Source organism: Mirounga leonina, unplaced genomic scaffold (genome assembly GCF_011800145.1).
Source record: "Mirounga leonina isolate KUSES-001 unplaced genomic scaffold, KU_Mleo_1.0 Mir_114, whole genome shotgun sequence".
Classification (NCBI taxonomy): Eukaryota; Metazoa; Chordata; class Mammalia; order Carnivora; family Phocidae; genus Mirounga; species Mirounga leonina.
The window spans coordinates 24,838,917-24,863,994 of NW_023270265.1; the positions used below are offsets into that span (position 1 = coordinate 24,838,917).

Consider the following 25,078-nt stretch of genomic DNA (forward strand, 5'->3'; position numbering starts at 1 on the left):
CACCCTAGCGTGAGGACATTAAAAAATTATCACTGACATTTTTAAACATACACAAAAATAGAATAGTATGACAAATTCCCAAGTGTTCACTGCCAGCTTCCACAAGTGTCATCATTCTGCCATTCTTGTTTCAAAGCCTAGAGAGGTGACTGAAGGTGCCCATGGAGATGGCCAGGTCAGTGGCAGGGAGACACAACAGGCATTAGGCTCAGCTGAGGATTCCAGACAGACGGGCAGGCAGTGGGATATAGCACTATTATTCTTACAAAGAGACAGGGAGCAAAATGGTTTGCCCAGTGTAGAGTAAGAATCAGGTAGGTACAGGGAGAGCCCGAGATAAACTGAACCAGGCAGTTCACTGGCTGTCTGTGCTAGGCTGTGGGTGGCCAGGCCTCAGGGTGGTCTTAGAGGCACTGCAGGACCTCTGACATGAGGCTGAGCCTCTCCCCACAACAGCCTTTGCAGATGCTACTCCTTCGGAGAGAATGCTGCACTCTCCCACCAGCTCCTCCAACGACTGGCTGCCTCTTCCTTGAAGACTGCCTTGACCACACTTTCTAAAGCACTATCCTCTCCTCATTATTTTTCAATTTAGCAGACTGCTTGCTTCCTAGACACCATTCTGAATTTTGTAATTATTTATTAGTTTACTTGTTTTAGTCTCTATTACTAGACTGTAACCTCCAATGAGGGAGGAGGCTTGTCTTTCTCCTTCACCTCTATTTTCCTCACAAACCAGAACAGTGTCTGGCAAATAATAGTCAATAAATATTTGTCACATGAATTAATGATAGATCGTATTAAACTTTTGTTAATATCTTGATAGGTGAAGCAAAGGTTGAGTACAAAAGAATAGAGAAAAGGGGGAAGGTAATTTCTGATTTAATCAGGGTAAATGGAAACTTCTAACCCAGTGGTGCTCAAATCTGGCTGCACATTAGAATCACCTGGGGAGCTTTAAAAAATACCAACACTTGGTATCCTCTACAGACCAGATGACTCAGAATTCCCAGAGGTAGTACCTATGCATAGGCATTTTATAAAAGCCCCCTGGGTGATTGTAATGTGCATAGGCTTGAAAATCACTGTTCTAATGGAGAAAGGCTATTAGGATTTTGACATTAAGATGAGAGCAGTGAGTTCTGGAGAAGACAGGTCTGCTCAAGTTCAGTTTAGAGTGAGTCAAATGATGTGTTCTATTCAATCCTTTCAATGCTTAAAACTAAATCAGAGGGGCGCCTGGGTGGCTCAGTCAGTTGAATGTCAGACTCTTGGTTTTGGCTCAGGTCACGATCTTGGGGTTGTGGGATTGAGCCCTGCTGGGGCTCTGCACACAGCACGGAGTCTGCTTGAGATTCTCTCCTTCTTCTGCTCCTCCTGCTGCTCATGTGCACCTTCTCTCTCTCTAAAATAAAGAAAAAATCTTAAAAAAAAAAAAAACCCACCAAATCAGATGAAATAAACAGAGATGGATATTAGTTGAAAGTAAGGTACCTAATGATGGATAGTTTTAAAAAATTTATAAATAGCGTAGTGTATTCAAGTAAGAATTAAAAAACAAAATTTATGTGTATGTGTTCTCTATTTTAAAAGACTTCTGTTTTTATTTACACAAGCAACAACAAAAATATAACTGAGTCTAAAAGAACATCATGTATTATCTTCGGCTCTCAGGTCACTTCTATCAGAGTCCTACTTGTTGGTTCCTAAATGTCATAATTGGAGCACCTCGTGCCATCGTGTTTGCAACAGAATGCTTAAGAGATAACTTTAAGTTTGTCATATTGTGGCACTCGCCAGAGATCTTTCCAACCCACCAAAGCACATTCCGTTTCTTCTCTCTTTCCTCTTCCTCTCTCCCGCCCTTCCTCTCTTCCTTGTCAGAGTATTTTTAGATAACGTTCTTTCGAATGTTTTAGGCGAACTGGTGAGGTTAGGTGAGGTGCAGCTTTTCTCATTTCCAGAGCTTGCCTTGCTCCTCCATCATGTGAAGGTTGCTTCGAGGACGGCACCCTGCTCGTGAGCTCAAAGGCTGTGGGGCTGTAATTGCTTCTTCTCCCTAATTTATTTGGGTTGCTGCACGCCTTGCCGTCACTATAATCCCTCAGTACTGCAATCTGGGAACAATATAAATGGTTGATGGCAGAGAGAGATTTTCAATTGTTGCCTCTCAGTGACTCGCATAATGTGCTGTCATTAGCATTTCCATGTGACATATCATGGTTTCCAGGGCTTATTGGACCATTTATAAATACCAAATGAAGGTGTTAGAGCTGGTATTGCAGTGTGGTTACTGCCTTAATTGCCTTCACTGGGAAAGGTTGGCAGCATCTTCTCGGGAGGAAAATAAATTGTAATTTTCAGTTTGTCTTTAACCATTTGCAGTCAATTCCTCTCAAGGGCAAGAATCACAGCTTTCCTTTTTTTTTTTTTTTGTTCTTCTAGTTTTCTAGTAATTTAATTTTTGCAAAATATCTACTCTTCATACTTTAGTTATTACTACTTGAGCTGATTTCCAGATTATCTGTACAAATATTCAAATGTATATTCTCTCATTATTATCATTAAAGTTCACATTATTAATGATAATTACTGACACTTCGTGCATTTTACACTTACAAAATGACTTTATAAATAATAACAGCAGCTAACATTTATTGAGTATTTACTATGTGGTAAAAGATACACAGGCATTGGCTTGTTCAATCCTTTCCAACAACGCCGTGAGCTAGACACTACCGTGGCCTCCAAGTTGATGTTTACTGAGGTTTAGGAAGCCAGTGAACAGGAGAGCTGGGTTTGAAACGCAGGTCAGTCTGATTCCAAAGCCAACAGTTTCAAGTGCTCCCTTCAAATAGTCCCCGCTCCCGACCGCAGCAGAGTCAGCCCCCTTTCCCAAAGCAGGAAATGAAGACTCGGGCAACGCGCACTGCAGGGCTGCCCTCGGCGCCTGCATCTTCCCACTTCCGCAGCAGAGCTCCTTTTCCTCCCCGCCCCCGGCAGCCTCCATCGGGGGGTGAGCCCTTATAAGTGCTGAGGTGTGTTGCTGATGTCGCATGCGCACCACTCAGGTTGATACATAAGCAAAGGATGAGGACTGGTAGTCAAAAATCAAAGGGGCTTCTACCTAAAGCATTAGAGGCAAAGAGCTGCCTGCCTGGGCTGATGGTGCAGACACAAGCTCCGAGCTGGGAGGCCAGGGTTAGAGGCACAGCAGAGGAAAGAAGCAAGTCATGCCCACTGGGCACGCAGCCCAGGAGCTCCGGCCACTGACATGAGCCGGCCTGGGTCCTAGTGACTGATCGTGCAGCGTGGATGCCCTTCTCTCAGCAGCCACAGGGTCCCACAAAGAAAGGCTGCTCATGGAGAAGTCTTTGTCAGGGCCTCTAATGAGAGGATTGGGTTTCACATCACAGCTACCCCTAAACAGGTACGCTCTGCTTCTTTCATCTTCCTGATGGCTCCCATGGGAACGAAATGAAAAAGAAAGGAACCTACACCAAGAAACAGGTCACAGGCTGGTTTGGCTAGGTTTTGTACCTCCCCCGCCCCACCACCTCCAGATGGATGGCTTTGAAATTCTTTAATTTTCACACACCCTGTGTGGCCACTGGACAGCAATGGGAAAAGCTTTCCTAAGAAATTTTTCATAATCCATCCACTGTGACTCTCTGGAAAATGAATGCCCCTGTTCCTTTGCACGTACTATTGCCTCTGTTCGGAAGATCCTCCCCAGACCCCAAACTCTTCTTCCTACGGCTAACTTTCCTTCTCCTTCAAGATCCAGCTCAGGCATTGTCTCCTCCAAAAAGCCTTGCTTGATGTCGCATGACTGCCCTCCACCCAGGCTAGGCCCTGTTCCTCTTCCATCCTGCTAAAGCACTTCTGCCACTGTCCCTGCTGACTCCTCTCCCGTCCACACTGCAAGCTCCTTCAGGGCAGGGACAGTGTGCCCAGGGCCCAGCATGGTGTCTAGCATACAGCATAAGTGTAATAAGTGTTTATGAATGAATGAATCATGAATGATAAATGAAGTAGGCTGGGATAATATTTGCTTAAGTATTTAAAGCACTTGGTTTTTTCAAAACACTCTTTTTTTTAAATAGCCTTATTTTTTCAGATTAAAAAAGCAATAATGCTGACTGCAGTAAATTTACATACAAAAAAAATCCACAAAGAAGAAAATTAAAACTGTCTGTAATTCCACTAGCCAAAGAAAACCACTTGTATCATTTAGATGTATGAAGAGATTCCAGTAATTTTCTCTGTGTATGAATATATATGAAATTGGAATCCTATTGTCCTCCCTAATTTTCTCAAGGATTGTAACAATATCTTTTGGAGGCAGACAGAGAAGACATTTTTATTGAAATTTAAGTGATGAGAAAACTGGTACCAAAGATAAACATCTAATTAACGGCAGAGTCAGGAATTGCAGCCCTGAATCCTGTCATAGTTCCAGGCTCCTGCTGTCCCCCGTGAGGCCTCCTGTTGTTCTTACAAGAAGAAACTGTGCATTAACCAAGCATCAGTGGAACATGGGTTTGTAACTGGACGTTCTCCCTCAGGAAAGGGACAGATTTAAGCTGATCCAGTGTCTGCACTGCAGCTGTGCAGTGCGCAGGGACACTGTCTAACATTTCCAAGGGACACAGGATGGAGCACTTAGGATCTCATCCCTGGGACAGGCTAACCAGCAGAGTTAGGCGGACACCATTAAGATTCAGAGTTTCCTTCCAGTAGCCAAGTGACATGTGAACAGTGATGGCCTGGCTGAGAGCATGCTGCTGTGGGAACCACAGCCATGGGTTTGATCCCACCATAACCTAGTGGGTAGTACTCCAGTCCATGACCACTGACTATAATCTACAACAATGTACACAGTAAGTGCTCAATAAATGTGCACTGGGCTGAATTGAATGTTTATTATTATTCAGCAGTGATAGTTGGCAAAAAAGAAGGTGAGAGCAAATGTAAATATCGCCACCACAACACCCAGTATAGAAAACGCAGTCCAGTGTGAACTAGCTTTCTGTTTTATTCTAAATAGAGGACTAAACTATAATCCCCCAAACACGAACACACGCCAGACTCTTAGCTCTGCAGATGAGGGAACCATATCTTATTTATCTGTGTGTCCCCAGAATACCTAGCACAGAGCCAGACACACTTGAAGTGTCAATGTTTTTTGAATTGAATTATATTTGCTTGGCTGGCGTGGGAGTTAAAAAGCTGTTGACTAGTAATTCACCATTCCTTTCCCTGGAAGCTCTGTAAATCAAGCTCTTAAAAAAAGCAGCAAGCTAAATTCCAAAACCCTCTCTTAGGAGAAATGCCCACGGCTGGTGGGGTCTGGACTATGTCCACCAAATGTGCAGATCTCTTCTGCACAAACATCACTTGCTCCCGAGGGAGCCCCTGACTGGCTGACTGGCTGTGGAGACTCACACATTCCCTCTTTCCCAATGGCAGGCGGGTCAGGGGAAAGGGGTGGGAGTCGATGATGAAGCACTGCTGAACTAAATGTTCTCCTCTTCCCAGGAGAGGGAAAATCTCCAACAGTAGGAGTGCTGGCACATTTCTAGAAGAACAATCATAAAGAACATGGGATGTAGTTGGAAATGATCTTTTCTGAAGACCAGTCTCTTTTTTAAAGGGCCACCCTCATCTTCCCTCTTACCTTAGACTGGAAGGGTGCTATTGGAATGACTTTGCCAGAGCTGCTAGAATCCCACAAGCTGGGATCAAAGTTGACTGGGCAGGTGGAGGGGTCCTATGGGGTACGGGCTGAGGAGCCATTAGGCCACTATCCTCACTTTTTCTAAGTTTATCTAAGAGCGGTAACAAAACCAAAACCAAAACAGTGTTTGCTAATAAGATCCTTTCCTTAAATACTGAGCTGAGTTTGAAGAAACTGAACTAGAAATTACTGATTTTAAAGAGGGCACGTACTACATGGAGCACTGGGTGTTATACGCAAACAATGAATCATGGAACACTACATCAAAAACTAATGATGTAATGTATGGTGATTAACATAACATAATAATAAAAAAAAGAAAATAAAAAGAAATTACTGATTTTTTTCTGGGAGACAATCAAAGCACAACTCACCGATCCCCTAAGCTCTTAACTCTCTTGAAGATTTCATCACCAATCTATAAAGAACTTATCAAACTCAACACCCAAAGAACAAAGAATCCAATCAAGAAATGGGCAGAAGACATGAACAGACATTTTTCCAAAGAAGACATCCAAATGGCCAACAGACACATGAAAAAGAGCTCAATATCGCTCGGCATCAGGGAAATCCAAATCAAAACCTCAATGAGATACCACCTCACACCAGTCAGCATGGCTAAAATTAACAAGTCAGGAAATGACAGATGTTGGCGGGGATGAGGAGAAAGGGGAACCCTCCTACACTGTTGGTGGGAACGCAAGCTGGTGCAGCCACTCTGGAAAATAGTATGGGGGTTCCTCAAAAAGTTGAAAATAGAGCTACCCTATGACCCAGCAATTGCACTACTGGGTATTTACCCCAAAGATACAAAAGTAGGGATCCAAAAGGGTACGTGCACCCCGATGTTTATAGCAGCAATGTCCACAATAGCCAAACTGTGGAAAGAGCCAAGATGTCCATCGACAGATGAATGGATAAAGAAGAAGTGGTATATATATACAATGGAATATTATGCAGCCATCAAAAGGAATGAGATCTTGCCATTTGCAACGACATGGATGGAACTGGAGGGTATTATGTTGAGCGAAATAAGTCAAACAGAGAGAAAGACATGTATCATATGACCTCACTGATATGAAGAATTCTTAATCTCAGGAAACAAACTGAGGGTTGCTGGAGTGGGGGGTGGGAGGGATGGGGTGATTGGGTGATACACACTGGGGAGGGTATGTGCTATGGTGAGCGCTGTGAATTGTGCAAGACTGTTGAATCTCAGATCTGTACCTCTGAAACAAATAATGCAATATATGTTAAGAAAAAAAAAAAAAAAGACGAAGAAGAAGATAGCAGGAGGGGAAGAATGAAGGGGGGGAAATCGGAGGGGGAGATGAACCATGAGAGACGATGGACACTGAAAAACAAACTGAGGGTTCTAGAGGGGAGGGGGGTGGGAGGATGGGTTAGCCTGGTGATGGGTATTGAGGAGGGCACGTTCTGCATGGAGCACTGGGTGTTATGCACAAACAATGAATCATGGAACACTACATCAAAAACTAGTGATGTAATGTATGGTGATTAACATAACAATAAAAAATAAAAGTAAATAAGGGTAAAAAAAAATTCCAGTTCTCAACAAATAAAGGCTTAAAATATTATTGATATTTAAAAAAAAAAAGATTTCATCACCATGTAAAATCCACAAGTTTTTATTGGCAATGTTTGGTTATCAACTGCCCAACCCTCTGAGGTGGTGCCCAGTATGACTCCCAGGTCCACCTCCATTACCCATTCCAAGGACCTGCTGGCAAAGTCTGTTCAGCTGGTGCCCTGGTCTAGCCTCGTAAATTCTTTCCAGGGGAGACTTAGGACACACTCTCCCAGCTGTCAAGTGCTCTACTTATAAGGTGCAGAATTTATTAGTGCAAAGAAAGATAAAAAGAAAGCCTGCTACCTTACGTGCTTTTACATTCGGGTTTTTTATTAGAGTTTGGTGTTTCCAGAAATACAGCTGCCCAGCTCACTGGAGCCTTTGTGCTGAATCACTGGGACTCGTTTTAGCTTCCCATGGACCTGAGTGAGCTCTGCGGCCACCACCTATCAACTGAGGTCTCTTGTGCCATGCTTTGAAAGGAAGTTACCCGTAGCAACTCTCATTTGAGGAGAACAAAGCCAGCAGGACTTGCATCTTTAACCTAGATATGCCTGCAAAGGCACACAGAGAGTTGATATGGAACCCAGGTTTGTCCAACTCTGGAAATCCAGTCTGTCTAGTCACCCAAAGACCATCTTTTTCTAGCCTAGGGTTTTCTTCTCTCCTGTTCCTTGAGATGTCCGTTTCCATCTCCAGGCCCAACTGAGGCAAATATTGGCCTCAGACCACAGGACAGACACCAAAGAGTACCACAAAGAAGAGAAAAGAAAATCAGATTTAGAACTGCAAAACTCTGAGAGTCCCAGTTCCCAGTACTTGTCGGACCTTGGATAAGCCACTTAATATCTTCATAGAACCCTAGTTTCTCTTCAGCAAAGTAAGTATAAATAGTCCTACTTCTCTCACCAGGCTCTCTTCAGAGAAATTATAACAAAGTGCAATTATCTTGTTTATATGTTTATTTATTTTCTATTTCTCACTATGTTTTATTGGCTTATAAGCTCCAAGAATTCAGGGACCTTGTCTTTTTGGTTCATCAAAGAGGCTCACTGCCAAAAATAATGATCAGCATGTAGTACATGATCAAGAGGAGTGAATGAGATTTGAGTGAGGGAGGGAATAAGGCAAGAAGGAAGGACAGAGAAAAGGGAGAACAGAATGGATGGAGCATTATTGAGGTACCATATGTGAAAGTGGTCTGTAAATTATTAAGTATTACCCACATTATTAAAACAATGATAACTAATAGTTGATGCATTAATTATACCAGGGTGATATTTTAAAAATAAAAGCTAGATCATATTATTTCCCTGCTTAAAACCCTCCACTGGCTTTTCATACTACCTACAATAAAATCAAACTCCTGTTAGTTTACAAAGCCTTATGGGATCTGACCCCTGGGTGGCCTCATATCCAACCAGTCTCCCCCTTCTCTGCCAGGCTCCCATCACTCTGGTGTCCTGTGTTTCCTCAAACATGCAAAGTCCATTTCCACTTTGGAACCTATGTGCTAGCCCCTTCCCCTGCCTGAAAAATCCGGATGGCTGGCTCCTTCTTGTCATTGGGCTCTTGGCTTAAATGTCACCTTCTCAGAGAAGCCTTCCCATACACTCACTCCAAAGGGGCCCTCACTGACTCCTTGGTATAGTACTCTACTATTTGTTTATTCATTTATTTATTACTAGTCTCCTCCCCAGTGCCTGATGGTTAATAAATATTTATTTTTGTGTGACATTGTATTTGTTTAATGCTGACATTTCACGGAGACTTTTCTAATTATTATTTTGTTTTATCTCCACAGGTTTATAAGCTCAGACAAACAAACAAAAAAACATATGTTCCAACCTGAAAATTTCCTCTCCACTGTACATTAGCCCCCCCTGCCCCCCCCCACACTTTGAGAGAGGTAGCCTGGCCCTGTGAATAAAAGCAACTGTGCCAGTCAGTTCTAGTATTTGTGACTTAACTGGAGTCATGTACAATCAGTGATACAATAATTACTTCATCCTCTAATCTATAGGGATTCTTTTGAAACATGGAAATAGTACCATTGGATGCCAAATTGTTCTCTGTTCTGGGCTTGGAAACCAGCCTCCTGGCTCAGGGTAGGAGTGAAAATGAGGGGAATGCAGGGCAGAAATAGGCAGAGGGAAGCAAATGACAGGAACACTCACTGGTTCCAGTTGGGTTTGCTTACTGTGGATCCAAGGGCAGGAGTAATTTTGTAGGAAGAGTACTGGACTAGGGCACATGCAAGGGTTCTAGAGCTGGTTCTATATCTTCCTCTCCCCTCTACTCAGACTATCAGTTCCTCTGTTACAGGAGGTGCAACTGGATCTCCTCAAAGGGGAATCCCAGCTCTGACAGTCTATGAGCTAGTGAGAGAAGTCTGACCTTTCTCTGTGACCATGATGTCTGTGAAAAAGATGACCCACGTAATATTTCTGATGAGTGCAGCTTCTCTGGACGAAGTGGGATCTCTCTGATAGGTCAATACTGTCACCCAACAAACCAAGATCACTGCTCTTGCCAGTCTTCTTTAGCCTCCCCTTCCCTTCTCTTTCCTAGGGAAGTTGGTGTCCTGGGCAAATCCCCTCGTTGTCACATAGGGATCAACACCTAACTGCAAGTGCACTTCAGCTACTCCCTAAGAGATGGGTTCCTACTGCATCTGATCTTGGCCAATACGCTCCCATCTGCTTTCAACATGTTGCATCTGACGTTAACTAATGTCTCCTATTAGCATTAAAAGAAAATAATCTGGAAAAATTCACTCTCAAGCACAGTTCAAACAGGCCACAAGTAGATGTGGAATCTCAACTGCACAAAGTTTTTTAAAATAATAGTAGTAAATAAATACATAAATGTATGTATGTATATGCACACATGCATATGTATATATGCGTGTGTGCACATAGATGTGTGTGTGTGTGTGTGTGTAGTGAAGCCAAAAGTCTGTGAAATGGGTCAAGAGAACAAAGACATGAATACTTCTGTCCAATTTATAAAATTACCTGGTTACAGAGGGAGGAGAAAAATTCTCTCAGTGTGGAACAAGGCATGGTCAAATAACTGAGGGACATGGAAGAGGAGTTGGGAATCTTTATCTCACACTTACTGGTAATGGGTTGAAATTCTGGTCCACGAGGTGATTGTATCCATGGTCAAAAAATGAGTGTCGTATCACAACATCAATGCCCTGATTGGCCAGCATTCCCAAAGTGTTCAACCATCTAAAAAAGCAGGAAAAATGCTACATCAATACATCTTAAAAATTGCATATAATAAGCTCTATAGGGACTGCCTAACACACACACATATCACCAATACCCACCATGAAATTTACCTAGTACTTTAAAGGAGAAGATAGTATTTTAAGCATTGAGTACACAGCTGGAAGACATTCTAGGGATTATCAAATCCAACCTCTTCATTTTATAGGAAAAGAAACAGGTCCAAGGGAGTAAAATGAATTGCCCTTGTCATAAAATATCTTGTTGCTAATGACTTATCTTATCCCTGTAATACTAACAAATAAAATGAATACCCTAGCCATTGTAAGCCTAATTATCACCCTCCCCACCCCCTGGCCACAGGACACACAATCACAGGAGCATAGACACTATACTTTCCATCACTCAAACTCCCCTGCTTGCACCCTGTCCTGTACATGTACCTTTCATGTGACTCTAACTCACATACACCTATGACCTAGGCAAGAATGGTCCAGCCATTTGCATCTCTCATATATCACTGTCAGCAGTCAATGCAATAATTTTACTTGGTACTATAATTAACCATGCAGAGCTTCAACTATGCTACCATCACACACATCATAATGGAGGACCTGCATTGCTCACACGTAATCACATACTCCACTATGCCAAATACCCACTTTCCGGGGCATGCTATCCTTCAAAAATACTGCCCTCTTGGTTCTTTCAACACCCACCACTAACTCTGCCCTTATTATTTATGCATTCAATTTGTTCACTCATTTACTCATTCATTTAATTTTCTCTTTGTATTCCTACTTCTAAAACTTTGGGAAATTTCTAATTGTAATTATATATATATAATAAACGTGACTGAGAGCTTCAGTCTTACGGTATAAAAGATAAGGTGTTTCACAATCTTTCCTGAGCACACATGTGAGCCTTCTTCTGTACCTCTTCTCCCCTCTTCTCTCACCCTAAACTCCATTCCCTGCTTCTAAGCCACCTATAACTACACTAGGCTGCCCAGACTCACCATGCTTTCACATACTCACCTGAGTCTTCATACATGTTTTAACTTCTGCTTAGAATTCCCTTTCTCTCCTCCTCTAACCCACCTCACCTCATCTGGCAAATTTCTTCCCATCTGTTCATCTCCAAGTCAAGTGTCTTCTTCCAAACTCTGCTGTCCCAGCCAACAGTGGTACCTTCTTCCTCTATACCTTCACAGAACTCTTATTTATACCCTCTGCCAGCCCACGATAATTACTTCCTTATTTCTCTGCTGTCCCCCAGTTGGTTAGGAGCTCACTGAGAACAGACAGGTTTTAGCTTTGTACCCAAAATATCCACCTCAGTTCCTAGCACACGTAGGTGCTTCGTACTCTTTGTTAAGTTGAAATTGATCTGGATAAAATTAGATTTAAGGAACTTTGAGAATCACCATTCAGCACACTAGGGACAAATAATGCATAACTATGATTTCCCAAATTTGAAACCATATGGAACTCCAAATCAGTGACTTGTAGAATTAAACTTTTTCCTTATGGGAATAAAAAGCATTGTTAATTTTTATATTATAAATGGATATTATTAACATTTTAAAATCTTTTTCACATTGACAATTGTATTTTGTTCTCATAAAAACTAACAAATATTTACTGATAATTAGAATTATAAAAACAAAATAAAGCAAAGCAAAATGCAAAACAAAAATTTTAAATCAAAAAGAAAATCTGACAATAATACAACTGAACTTTTGTTGTTGCTGTTGTTGTTCAGACTGGGACATAAGATTGCTTTGGAATTTACCAACCCTGTGAAATCAGGATACCAGATTTAGTTATGCTAAATATATAACTAATTAATTATATAACTAACAAGTTAATATATACTAATACTGAGATACAGTATTAACTATCCTGGGGTAGAACTATAACATGAATTCTGGGTTGATGCTCTAAATCAGTGCTCTCTCCACCAATGCAACAAATACGACAGAGTCCATATTTAACAAATATTTACCTATAAAAGCAAGTATGTCTTATTCACCCTTCTATCCCTATGCTTGCTGAACAAAGAAACAAAATGATGAGTAAATGCATTATCACATCTAGCAGCAGCTGGATATCCATACAGGACTGTATTTTGGTATTTAAAATATCCCATTTGCTCATTCATTCATTACTCATTCAACATGAATTAATCAGCTGTAAATGCAAGGCCTTGTTCTCAGCACTGAGGATAGACACAAAAATGCCTGTGTGAACATGTGAGTCATTTGTAAAGCACTGGGTATGCAAATACCTGTATACTCATTTATAGGAATGGTATCAAATTCCTACTTGTGACCTCGATAGACCTTCTTATAACAGTGATGTGCAAAGAATATATACTCAACAAACTAATGTTAACTGGTAAACCTGGGGGGTGTTTTTGCTAGTATGGGTAGTTTTTGAAAGAACTCTAACATGAGAGGGAAGAAGATGCATCCTCCTTTCCAAACCCACATCCTATATGCACATCCAGGGCCTGGAGCATTCAAAATGACTATGACCAGAACCCCTGCTTCCCTGTGCTTTTCAGAGTGGGACGGTGAGAGGAAGTTATCATCCTCTTCCTCCTGTAAATAATAAGCCCTCGGAGAGGGGAGATAGATGGTGTTCCAAGTCTCCCTTTCAGTGAAAGGTGGCAAGACAACTGGTACATCCCACCAAGGATGCTATTGTAGCCAGGAGTTTCCATTCCACACAAATAGATTGATTACTGACTGGGTGGCAGATACTACCAGGTGCTGGCGACACGGCAGTATGCCAAGGGTGTGTCTGTAGTGCATCAGAGAGTCTCAAAGCCTTGGCTGGAATCAGAAAGTTCTGACTCGTGCATAAATGTGCAAGTGTCCTTGTAAGCTCGTTGTTATGCCATATATTGAAAAAAGCCTGAAAGATGTCTTCTTTCCAAGGAATCTTGCTAGCTTTCTAGAGCTTCTTAGAACGCTTTATTCTCCCCAGGAAGCAATTTATGCTCCTTGGAGAACTAGACTCAAAGGACACTTGGCTGGGTGCTGCCAGCAGAGGGGAGAGCAAATTGGTGATAAAGAGGTAAGAGAGAAGACCAGGAGCCAAGTGAGCTAGTTTTCAACTGATCTGTGTCCACTACACACTGGATACCTGAACGACAACCTAACCCTGAACAACTATGTTAATCTGCATTTGCAAAGTGGCCACAGAGATCTATGGAGATTTGGCTGGTGCTCATGAAAAGGCAGGTCTCTCTCCAGCTCCCTCCATGAAGGGCTGTAGTGTTTCCCATTTCACATCATTCCCTGAAGGGAAGCATGCTCATGAAAACACTCAGGACAACTGGGCTGCTTGCTCGCCTGGCAGAAGAGTCTGTCTATGATGGCTGAGCAAAAGCCATTCCTCTGCTGGTTCTAAGAGGCCCCTGTCGTCCTAACTGTTTCTTGCCCTTGCTCCACGGCTCACAAGGAAACCTGGTGGGGAGTGTATTTTTGAAAGAAGACTCTCAGAACCACTGTATCAAATGCTGATTCATTCCCTTTCATTCACTGGAACCATGCTCATCGAACAACTGCTCTGTGCCACTCAATGCTAGGTGCTGGGAACACAGGCATGGAAGACCCAGCGTACCATCATATATTTTTTGGACTCATTATCTTCATCTGCATGTGCCAGGATTCCATCTGCAAACACAATCTGCCTGACCGCTCTGATTTGTCCTTTACAAATGTATTCAAGAAGCTGCCTTAATGGGGGCAAACTACATGTGTTTAATTAGGAACAGCTGTTAGTAAGGAAACACAAAGCTGAGGGCAGAGCTCAGCTCTTAGGAGGACTTTGCCGCAGACCAAAAAACCAGGGCCACGGGACTAGAGTGGTCACTTGGTGAGTCTGTGGTCCTGAGGGGTCTGCCCCGCCATATGATGCTGGCAGGCCAGTGAGAGCCCCTTATGCTTCGGTGTTAAAGTCATTGTCCAGATAGCTGCAGAAGCCTTCAAGTCCATTGTCCCATCGCTTGCCTCTCCAAACCCTTGTGCATACTATTCCCAAAGCCAACATGGAAACACAGGTCAGACGGTGTCTCTTTCTTCCTCCAAAGTCTTCCGTGGCTTGCCACTGAGTGTAGAACAAGGCTTCACTTCCTCTGACTGGCGTTCACAACCTTCCACGATTGGTAGAGAACCACCCCCCCATTGCAGTCCTCACTATATTCCTGCTGCTCCTGAAGCTTTCATCACACGACCCATTTCCCCTCCCCTGTGCCTTTGCCCATAGTGTTCCTTCTGCCTCAAATGCTCCCCTCCACCATCACCACCACTCTCCACCTGTAGAAAGTACAGTCACCTTTCTATGTCCCCCTCAAATGCTACCTCCTCCATGAAGCCCTTGCTGATCTTCCTATCAGAGAAATTCCTGATTCCTTTGACTGTCTACCACTTCTTTTTGTGGACAGACTATGTGAGGCAGAAAAGAAAGAGGTCTAAGGTAGCGGCAAAGAGGCTAGACTCTGAAGCAGACTGCCTAGGCTTGAGTTCAAGCTCTCACATCTATCTCATTGGGTGGTTGTAAAATAGTAGTATCTGTCTCACTGGTTGTTCAGTTATTAGATAGCACTTCAGAAAGCATGTGGCACATAGAGTTAAAATTATTATTATTATGACACTAATCTCCTCTACCTTTTCTTATCTCCTGTCTCTGTTCCTCCAATCTTACTCTTACCTGTCTCCTAGGACTATGGTGAATATTAGATGAGAAATTGTATGTTGTAGGCACTGTCTTTGAACTATAGCTATTAAATAAAGGTCTTATGGCTATATGGTCACTACTACCACTATTACTACTACTGTCTTCGCCCTGAAGCCTGTACCTGACATCTTAGTGTCTAGAGAAGTCACTCATCTCTGTTTGTTGCATGGGTTACACCCATTCACAAAGGAACAGATAAAGAACTTTCAGGGAGAAATGAACCTTCCCCCTCCAGTGGGCAGAATAATGAGCAGTACCACTTTACTGTCCTTTCCTCAAAGTCCCTGGGAGTGAAACTGCACATGTTACTCACAAGAATCCTGCAGCATAGGAATCTGATAGATTGTTTGTGCCTCCAGCTGAGGTGGTCACCACACCTTCAAGCCAAATCTTCTTTCCTGGGGTATATGTATTAACCACCTGTTCACACAACAAAAGCAGAAGGGGGAGGAGATTTTTAAAAGTTGTTTGCAAGTGAGAAGGAGGACACATTCCCTTGATGGAGTTCTGCCAATACCCTGCTCCCAGGTGGTCATGATCTGTGCTTTTTCCATGATGATTCACCCCACACAGTGAGCTGGCATGCACACACACACATGTGCGCCCGTGCACACACACACACACACAACACACATACACACAAGCATTAACATTGACATATGTCCACTCAAAGAAATGATCATTTTTCCCTAAGTAAATCCAAGTGAAAATATGACCGTTAGAACAACTGCATTTTCCAGGACATAAGCTGACTCTAACACCCTTCACTGGAAAGCATAAATCATGTGATGCTTCCATATTAACAAGAATTGAGAAGGAAATTTTCTTAATACTCTGTTATGGAACATCCCAGGATGAGTCTACTGTCCATACATCAGAAATCAGAAATTATGAGGGCAGAGGTCAATGTCTGGGGGAAATATTTTATAATCACCAGGGCATGTATGTATATTACAACCACTTTTTATTTTTTATTTTTTTTTATTTTTTTAAAGATTTTCTTTATTTATTTGAGACAGAGAGAATGAGAGAGAGCACATGAGAGGGGGGAGGGTCAGAGGGAGAAGCAGACTCCCCGCTGAGCAGAGAGCCCGATGTGGGACTCGATCCAGGGACTCCAGGATCATGACCTGAGCCGAAGGCAGTCGCTTAACCAACTGAGCCACCCAGGCGCCCCTATTACAACCACTTTTTTAAAAAAGATTTTATTTATTTGACAGAGAGAGAGAGAGAGTACAAGCAGGGGGAGTGGCAGGCAGAGGGAGAGGGAGAAACAGATTCCCCACTGAGCAGGGAGCCCGATGTGGGGCTCGATCCTAGGACCCTGGGTTCATGACCTGAACCGAACGCAGATGCTTAACTGACTGAGTCACCCAGGCACCCCACAACCACATTTTGAAAATAACTGCAGGAAGTATTAAAAAAAATCACTGATCCACCAATGAAAGATCCCACCTCGGGAGCTTTCCAAGCAGAGGCAAAGCCTCTTGTTAAAAGGTGGCCCTCTGAAGTTTTGAAATGGCCCAGTCTCTGGTCCCCAAGTTGGAGGCTGGCCAGACTCTCCAGATTAGGGCCCAGATCCCCTAGATAGCAGTCTAGCAGTACTTAGGGATAATGTTGTACTCTGGGAAGCCCCTGGAAGCAGAACCTGAGACAAAGCTTATCTATAGATAGTTGATTTGGGAAGTAATAACAGGGAGCAGGAATGAGGAACTGGAGGACTGAACTAGGGAAAAGGCAAAACCAGTACCAGGATGTGTTTTCAAGTTGGCAACTTGTACTCAACCCCACAGGGAACTTGGTAAGAGTCTTATGAACTATGTCTCAGAACTTCCTCCCACGGGAATTCAAGGAAACATACTTATCCCTTGGCTCCTACCCTCCAAAAGGTCAAGAGTAGCTTTGGGACTATTAACCTCTGCCCCTCCCCATTCCCCCACTTAATTGTGTAGGCATGAGTGTTGAGCAGGTTCCCTGAGTTCTGCATCTCTGCCTTAGTGAAGTCCCAGAGCAGGAAATAAGAAGCAAGGTTGTACCACATCCCATGGGTGCCAAGCTGGTGACAGCCTGTGCATCTGCCAAGCTCTGGTCCCTGCAGCAATAGGTAATACAGGAGGTAGGACTGAGAGGATGCCAGTTATGCACAAGGGAAGCTGCTAAAGACAACAGTGTATTTGCATCCTATGGCCCACCAATCCCTCTCTTAGGCATACAAACCAAAGGAATTCTTCCTCAGGCCTCTAAGGAGACAAGTATGAGGATGTTCACTATGTCATTGTTCCATACAGGTTTCCATTGCTAGAGGAATGGAAAAGTAAAAGGTGGTGGATAACATACCATAAAACATTATGCAGCAGTTGGAGCAATAGAGTCAATGTAAATCCAGCAACATGAATTAGCTTTAAAGATGTAGTGGTGAGTTAAAAAAAATAGCAACAGAATGAGATTTATGTCACAATATTAATGTAATTACTCATTCACATCCACTAACACTAAATAGTTTCTAAAGATACATGTCTCTTAAGGACATGTACCAAATGCAGAAGGAAAGCATGCATAAGAGGGAGGTGAATGTGAGCAAAGATTAGAGATCAAGGTGAAAATTAAAACAAAAACAAAAATTAAAACAAAAGACTTTGCATGAACTGATGATAGTCTGCTGTAGTTGAGAAGCATGATTTTAATTTAATTCTCTGTACCTCAGATCCCCAAAAAGAAAAAAAAATAATGTGAGATGTAGCATAAATGCCAGAACTTTCCTTTTCCCAAACCCGGAGGCAGACATCAGCAAACAATCATATTCCTCTTTTCATCTCTCCCTACATATAACTGCTTGTCCTCTCCCGGCATCTACTAGAGTATTTGCATTATTTGAGACCTATTTTAGAATCAAGGTTGGCAAAGTGCTCTACCCTTTCAGGAGTAAGTTGTAAAAATATTCCACAAATTTGAGATGGAAGTAAGGATTGTGATCAAAGATGGAAGAAAGATCCTGAGAATTAAAAGTGGAGGTTAAATTGGAATGTTATTAAAAATTAAGTAGGGGCGCCTGGGTGGCTCAGCCGTTAAGCGTCTGCCTTCGGCTCGGGTCATGATCCCAGGGTCCTGGGATCGAGCCTCGCATCGGGCTCCCTCCTTGGGGGGAAGCCCGCTTCTCCCTCTCCCACTCCCCCTGCTTGTGTTCCTTCTCTCGCTGTGTCTCTCTCTGTCAAATGGATAAAATCTTTAAAAAAAAAAAATTAAGTAAGAATTCCCACTTGTCCCCACAAAGAGAAGAGTCACTGAGGACACCACAAGGTCGTTCTCTCTCCCTTCTCGATACTGCTCTGGGTGCCAAACCCAAAGGGACCCGGAGATAGTATAATAAGAAAACAAGGAAAACACCTTAAATGATAAAAAGACAGAGCTGTATGGTAAAACAGGGCTGCACTGAGGGTTCCCCTCAAAATGTAGGGCTACAAAAACTCTCTGCTCCTGAGAAACTGTGTGTTCCCTTTATAGCTAACTAGAGTGGAGTAACATATTTGTGTTTTTCTTTTTTGCCTTTGGCTTCCAGGATATTCAGAGTTTAATTTTTGTTCAAAGACATATTAAAATAAGGCAGTTAGAGAAAAGGCGTTAAGCAAAACAAAAAGGTAAAATTATAGCATGATGAACCTTGAAGTCATTAAGCTAAGTGAAAGAAGCCAGACACAAAAGGCCACATGTTGTATGATTCTGTTACATGAAATGTTCAGAATAGGCAAGTCTGTAGAGACAGAAAGTAGATTAGTGGTTTCCTAGGGCCGGAGAAGGGGAGGGGAAATGAAGGGGAGGGGGGCGGGAGTGACGACAAATAGATATGGGGTTTCTTTGGGGGGTGATGAACATGTTCTAAAATTAAATACATGGTTTCACAATCCCATGCATACCTTAGAAACTACAGGATTGCACACTTTTAAAGGGTATGCATATATTTCATGGTATGTGAATTTTATCTCAATAAAATAAAACTCTCTGTGTGTGTGTGTGTGTGTGTGTGTGTGGTGTCATTAGCAAAAGGAGAGGTAGAGTCTAATAGGCAGATAACTACTGTGGAAGTAGTAATGTACCCTGGAAGTTCTGGGTTTTGCCACACACCGGTTGTGAGATTTGGGCTTGCTATTTTCTTGAACTTTCTTCATCGACATGTAAAGTCATGCATTGGGAGTAGAGGAAATCTAAGTTCCTTCTAAATACAAAATGTTAAATGTATCAACATTTTGTAATATTAATGCTGATCCCCCTGGGGTCCTATTCCTCAACAGTCAAGAGCATCTTTGGTGATGTAAGTCAAAATTACATAAACAACAAATATGGGAGACAGAAAAAAAGAGTCAAGCTGGAGGCAAATAGTGAGAGTGGTATAAAAAGCCATTGGAGATGAAATTACCTAAGGAGAATATCTAAAAATGAGACTAGAAAGGGGCTAAGGGTTTCCATCCCAAAACATTAAGGCATTATCAAATGCATTTATTCACTCACTCAACCAATACTTATTGAATACCTGCTATATGCCAAACAGATTCTAGGAGGAGAAATACAGCAGTGAGTGAAACAGAACAAGGCTCTGCTCTCTTTGGCTTACATTTTAGTCAAGGGGAAAAGACTAACAATAAAAAGTAAACAAAAAAGAAGAAAGATAGCGGGGGGGCGGGAATCGGAAGGGGAGACGAACCATGAGAGACTATGGACTCTGAGAAACAAATTGAGGGTTCTAGAGGGGAGGGGGCTGGGGGGATGGGTTAGCCTGGTGATGGGTATTAAAGAGGGCATGTACTGAATGGAGCACTGGGTGTTATACACCAACAATGAATCATGGAACACTACATCAAAAGCTAATGATGTAATGTATGGTGATTAACATAACATAATAAAATAATTTTAAAAAGGTAAACCAAGAAAAGAAATTTAGAAATAATAAGAGCTAGGAAGAAAATGAAACAGAATAATCTGATAAAGAGTGACTTGGCAGGATGGGTGGGGGTGGATACTTTAGATAGTGCTCAGGTCACCCTGCTGAAAGGTGGTAGCTGAGCCTAGACCTGAGTGAAGAGGGAACCAGTCCCTTGATGGATCTGTAGGAGCAGCACAGGAAAAGGACAAGATATGGATACAGGACTGTTGTTTGTAGAACCAAGAGAAGACCATCTGGAGTATAGTGAGTAAGGGAATGTGGAATATGTGGCATAGTGAGTAAGGGAATGTGGAATATGTGGCATTTAAGAAACAAAACAAATGAGCAAAGGGAAAAAAAGAGAGAGAGACAAACTAAGAAACAGACTCTTAACTGTAGAGAATAAACGGATGGTTACCAGAGGGGAGGTGAGTGGGGGCTTGGGGGAAATAGGGGATGGGATTAAGGAGTACACTTATCATGATAAAAATAAAATAAAACAAAACAAAATAGGAAAAAAGGTCAGAGAAGAAAGGATGGATGTTTCTTATTCTGAGTGTGACAGAGAGCTATTGGAGGGATTTAAACAAGAAAGTGATATGAAGTAATTTATGCCAAGATCACTGTAGCTGTGATGAGATCATATATACATATATAATGAAAACTGTGAAGTGACAAACATGTTCTGTTATTTCTGTGGCCACTGTGAGCTTCAATTTCCTCATCCATGAGCTGGAATAATACTTGACAAAGTTGTGTCGAGGATCCTGACTACTGATCAAAGGATAAATAATATTAGGCCAATCACAGGAAGATCCTGAGAGTTATAGGAAGTGGCATAGACCTAGCAGATGAACATTTATGTGGGTTCATCTAAGGTGATGCATGAATTCAAATGAACTAATGCTAAATAGCGTAATAATTTATAGTTACAGTTTGGTGGTGGGATTCTGAACTATCATTTATGATCCAACAAAGGAGTCCAGGAGTCTGTGGACTACTTCTTAGAAACCTTGAACTGTTAGCTCTTATTCCTTATTGTATTTACTAAAGGTCCCTCCCTGTGAAGGGATATCATGATATCACTTGTATTTACTTCCTAGCAGAGTGCCTGGCACAGAGTCAGTGCTTAACTGGAGGCTGCGGTGCTCTAGTCACACAAAGAAGTCAATCTGATTTCAAACCTGCCCACACACAAGCTCATGGAAAACTATCACTCTTTGAAGAAGTTATATGACCTAAGACAGGGCAACTAAACTGGTCAAAGAATTGGAAGCAGTACCCTAATACAAATAACAACCTTGGAGATCAGGAAAAATAAAAGCATGCCATGAAAACCTACAATGGAACTAAAGATCTAGATAAGACCAACACATGTCTATTTGCTAAAGCTCAGGATATGAGGCCTGGGGTCTGCCCCCTTGAATTTTGAAAGATAGAAATTTCAGAGAAGGAAAGGGAAGTATGCCTTGCTTACCAGGTAATTCATATATGGAATCCAACAACCCCAGAAGTGGTAAAGGCAAATCACCATCCAGTGAGATCTGGAGACCAGAAGGATTTTATGATGTATTGAGCTTATTATAATGTTCTGATATTGAAGATAAGGAGACAATCATGTTCCTGTCACCTATCCTGTGAGGACATTTGTCATAAGTATTTAGTTACAAGATGGCACCAATTTGTACAAGATCCTTATATTCCAAAAGGAGTTCAAAGTCTAGCTCTTTTTTTTTTTTTTGTCTCTAAGGTCTTTTATTTATTTTTTTAGTTTTATTTTATTATGTTATGTTAGTCACCATACATTACATCATTAGTTTTTGATGTAGTGTTGCCTGATTCATTGTTTGCATATAACACCCAGTGCTCCATTCAATACGTGCCTTCCTTAATACCCATCACCGGGCTAACCCATCCCCCCCACTCCCCTCCCCTCTAAAACTCTCAGTTTGTTTCTCAGAGTCCATAGTTTCTCATGGTTCGTCTTTCCCTCCGATTTCGTCCCCTTCATTTTTCCCTTCCTACTATCTTCTTCCTTTTTTTTTTTTTAAACATATAATGTATTATATGTTTCAGAGGTACAGGTCTGTGATTCAACAGTCTTGCACAATTCACAGCGCTCACCATAGCACATACCCTCCCCAATGTCTATCACCCAGCCACCCCATCCCTCCCATTCCCCACCACTCAGTTTGTTTCCTGAGATTAAGAATTCCTCATATCAGTGAGATCATATGATACTTCTCTTTCTCTGATTGACTTATTTCGCTTAGCATAATACCCTCTAGTTCCACCCACGTCGTTGCAAATGGCAAGATTTCATTTTTTTTTTTGATGGCTGCATAATATTCCATTGTATATATACACCACATCTCCTTTATCCATTCATCTGTCGATGGACATCTTGGCTCTTTCCATAGTGGCTATTGTGGACATTGCTGCTATAAACATTCGGGTGCATGTACCCCTTCGGATCACTACATTTGTGTCTTTGAGGTAAATACCCAGTAGTGCTATTGCTGGATCATAGGGTAGCTCTATTTTCAACTTTTTGAGGAACCTCCATACTGTTTTCCAGAGTGGCTGCACCAGTTTGCATTCCCACCAACAGTGTAGGAGGGTTCCCCTTTCTCCACATCCTTGCCAACATCTGTTTCCTGACTTGTTAATTTTAGCCATTCTGACTGGTGTGAAGTGGTATCTCATTGAGGTTTTGTCTAGCTCTTTTAAATGAGGACTTGATTCCAGAAAATGGTTGGATTTGTAAAATACTGTGTACATAAATAAGATTCTGCAGAGACACAGACACTGCATAAATAGAAGTTCATCTGAACTCTCTTCTGACTTGCAGGGGGATTTGTAAGTAAACGATTTATAAGTTGTTACTGGGGAGGTAGCATTGAGGAGTGGTTAGGGGCATGGACTTTGCCCTCAGACTGTCTGTGTCTGAATCCTGATTCTGTGGTTTACTCACTGTGTGACCTCTCTGTGCTTTACTTTCCTTAGTTGTAAAATCAGAATAGTAACAATATCCATCTCAGAGCATGTTATGATATTTAAATGACCGAATATTTGTAAAGCATTTGGAAAGGTATCTGGCTTATTGGTTAAGTTCTTAAAGTCAACCGAATGTTATCCTAGACCACTCTCCTTGTCTAAAGCACATGAGTTGGGTTTGGATCAATCTAACATTAGAGTTGGTTGCTTGTCTTTTGGACATATTTGTGGAAGTAGGTAATAGCCCAGATGTATGCGAACTAGCAGGGAAAGGTCTGCTTAAAATTTAAAAGGCACATGGATAATTCACATTAACATAATTAGCATTCAGAATAGTTAATTTATCCACTCTCAGCACAGGAGTAATTCCTGTCCTTTTCTAGAGAAGCCACATGAACAAAAAACACAGTGAGGTAGGACTTTTATGTACAACCTAAACCAGCTTTATGAGATGTTCTGCAGGGGAGAGATTCCTAGAAAGTATTAATACTAAAGGCTCTGGAAGTAGTTGGTACAAATCAACAAGGATTTTCTGAGCATTTGCTCTTGGGGACATGGTGAGAGGTTTGATGAATTGTGTGTCTACCGTGAGCAGAGAAGACCATCATGGTGACATGTGGGGGAGGAACTGAGGCTGGGGACTGGTTAGGACTGGGGAAGAAATCAACATGGGCAGAAGAGGAGAGAAAAAAAATCAGGAAAAGCAGATGGAACCAGCTGCAAAATTCCCTTAGAAAGTGAAACTCCAAGAAAGTGAGGGCTATAGTTCAACACTGTGGTTTTCTGAGTAAATATGATTCTCCCTGTGCTGGAAGAGAGAAAATTGCAGGACTGGAAAGAACAAGGGTACAGTTCCTGGTGAGAAATGATGTGCCAATGAAGGTCATTTTAAGGAACACGCTGCCTGGGGACGGGGAAGAAGTACAAGTGTTGAGATTACTAGAATGAGGGTAGAGAGGGGCTGGGTGGCCGGTTCCCTTTCAAGGGTTCTGTTGTCCCATAAGACTTTAGCCCTTGGGCTCAAGTGGACATGGGAGGTGTGAGGCACCCACAGAACAGCTCAGCAAGTGGCCAGGGGCTGCTCAGACTCCTTGGGCCCACTGGGGGCAGACTGATGTGAAGGGAAGCCTCCAACTCCCTTCCCTCACATCTCCATGTGGCTATGTTGAGAGAGCAGGGATGAGAGAGAAGAGAGAATGAGGAAAAACAACACTGATTTTATTTTTTTTAAGTTTTATTTTCCCTGCCACTTTGATTTTTTTTAGGAAAGGAAAAAGAGAAAAATAGGAAAATAACCATTTATGTACACATTTTCAAACCTGGGCTTCCTTGTCCTGTTTCTCCAAAACTGCAACCTAAGTCTTTAACAAAGACTCCTGAGAGCCTGGTTTCAGCCGCTGGCTGTGCAAGAGATGGTAGCCCTATAGCAGCAGACATGTTGTTTATGGTTATCCAAACCCAACACCTTCCTTAATGAGAAAGGAAGCAATAAAACAGGAATAGTGGACAGGCCAGCTGGGCTAATCAGCCCTGGCAGGAGGCCCAACCTCCTAAAGAACCTGGAGTCCATTAATTCCAGCATCTCATCTACTTGGAAATCAACCTTCCCCCGGACTTTGGGAAGAGCAGTAGCTCTCTGAGTAACCAGAACTGGTCCCCTAATCACTGGTGAGAAGGCAAATAGCTTCAGGAAGCTTCTTAAACCTCACCCATGCATAGCACTCTTCTTGGGGGTGCCCCTGCTTCTTTCTTTCTTTCTTTTTTTTTTTTTTTTAAAGATTTTATTTATTTATTTGAGGGAGAATGAGAGAGAGAGCACATGAGAGGGGGGAGGGTCAGAGGGAGGAGCAG

The 25,078-nt window shown here is 42.2% G+C and overlaps 1 protein-coding gene across 3 annotated transcripts in view; it reads right to left on the reverse strand.

The window, feature by feature from the left end:
• HPSE2 (heparanase 2 (inactive)) overlaps positions 1-25,078 on the reverse strand; it is a 654,573-nt gene that overhangs the window by 116,215 nt on the left and 513,280 nt on the right. For all 3 annotated transcript variants that reach the window (XM_035026830.1, XM_035026820.1, XM_035026811.1), the window contains 2 exons: positions 15,629-15,735; positions 10,453-10,567 (listed from right to left, as the gene is read on the reverse strand). In XM_035026830.1, coding sequence (XP_034882721.1) covers positions 10,453-10,567; positions 15,629-15,735 — 222 coding nt within the window. The remainder of the gene's footprint in view (positions 1-10,452; positions 10,568-15,628; positions 15,736-25,078) is intronic.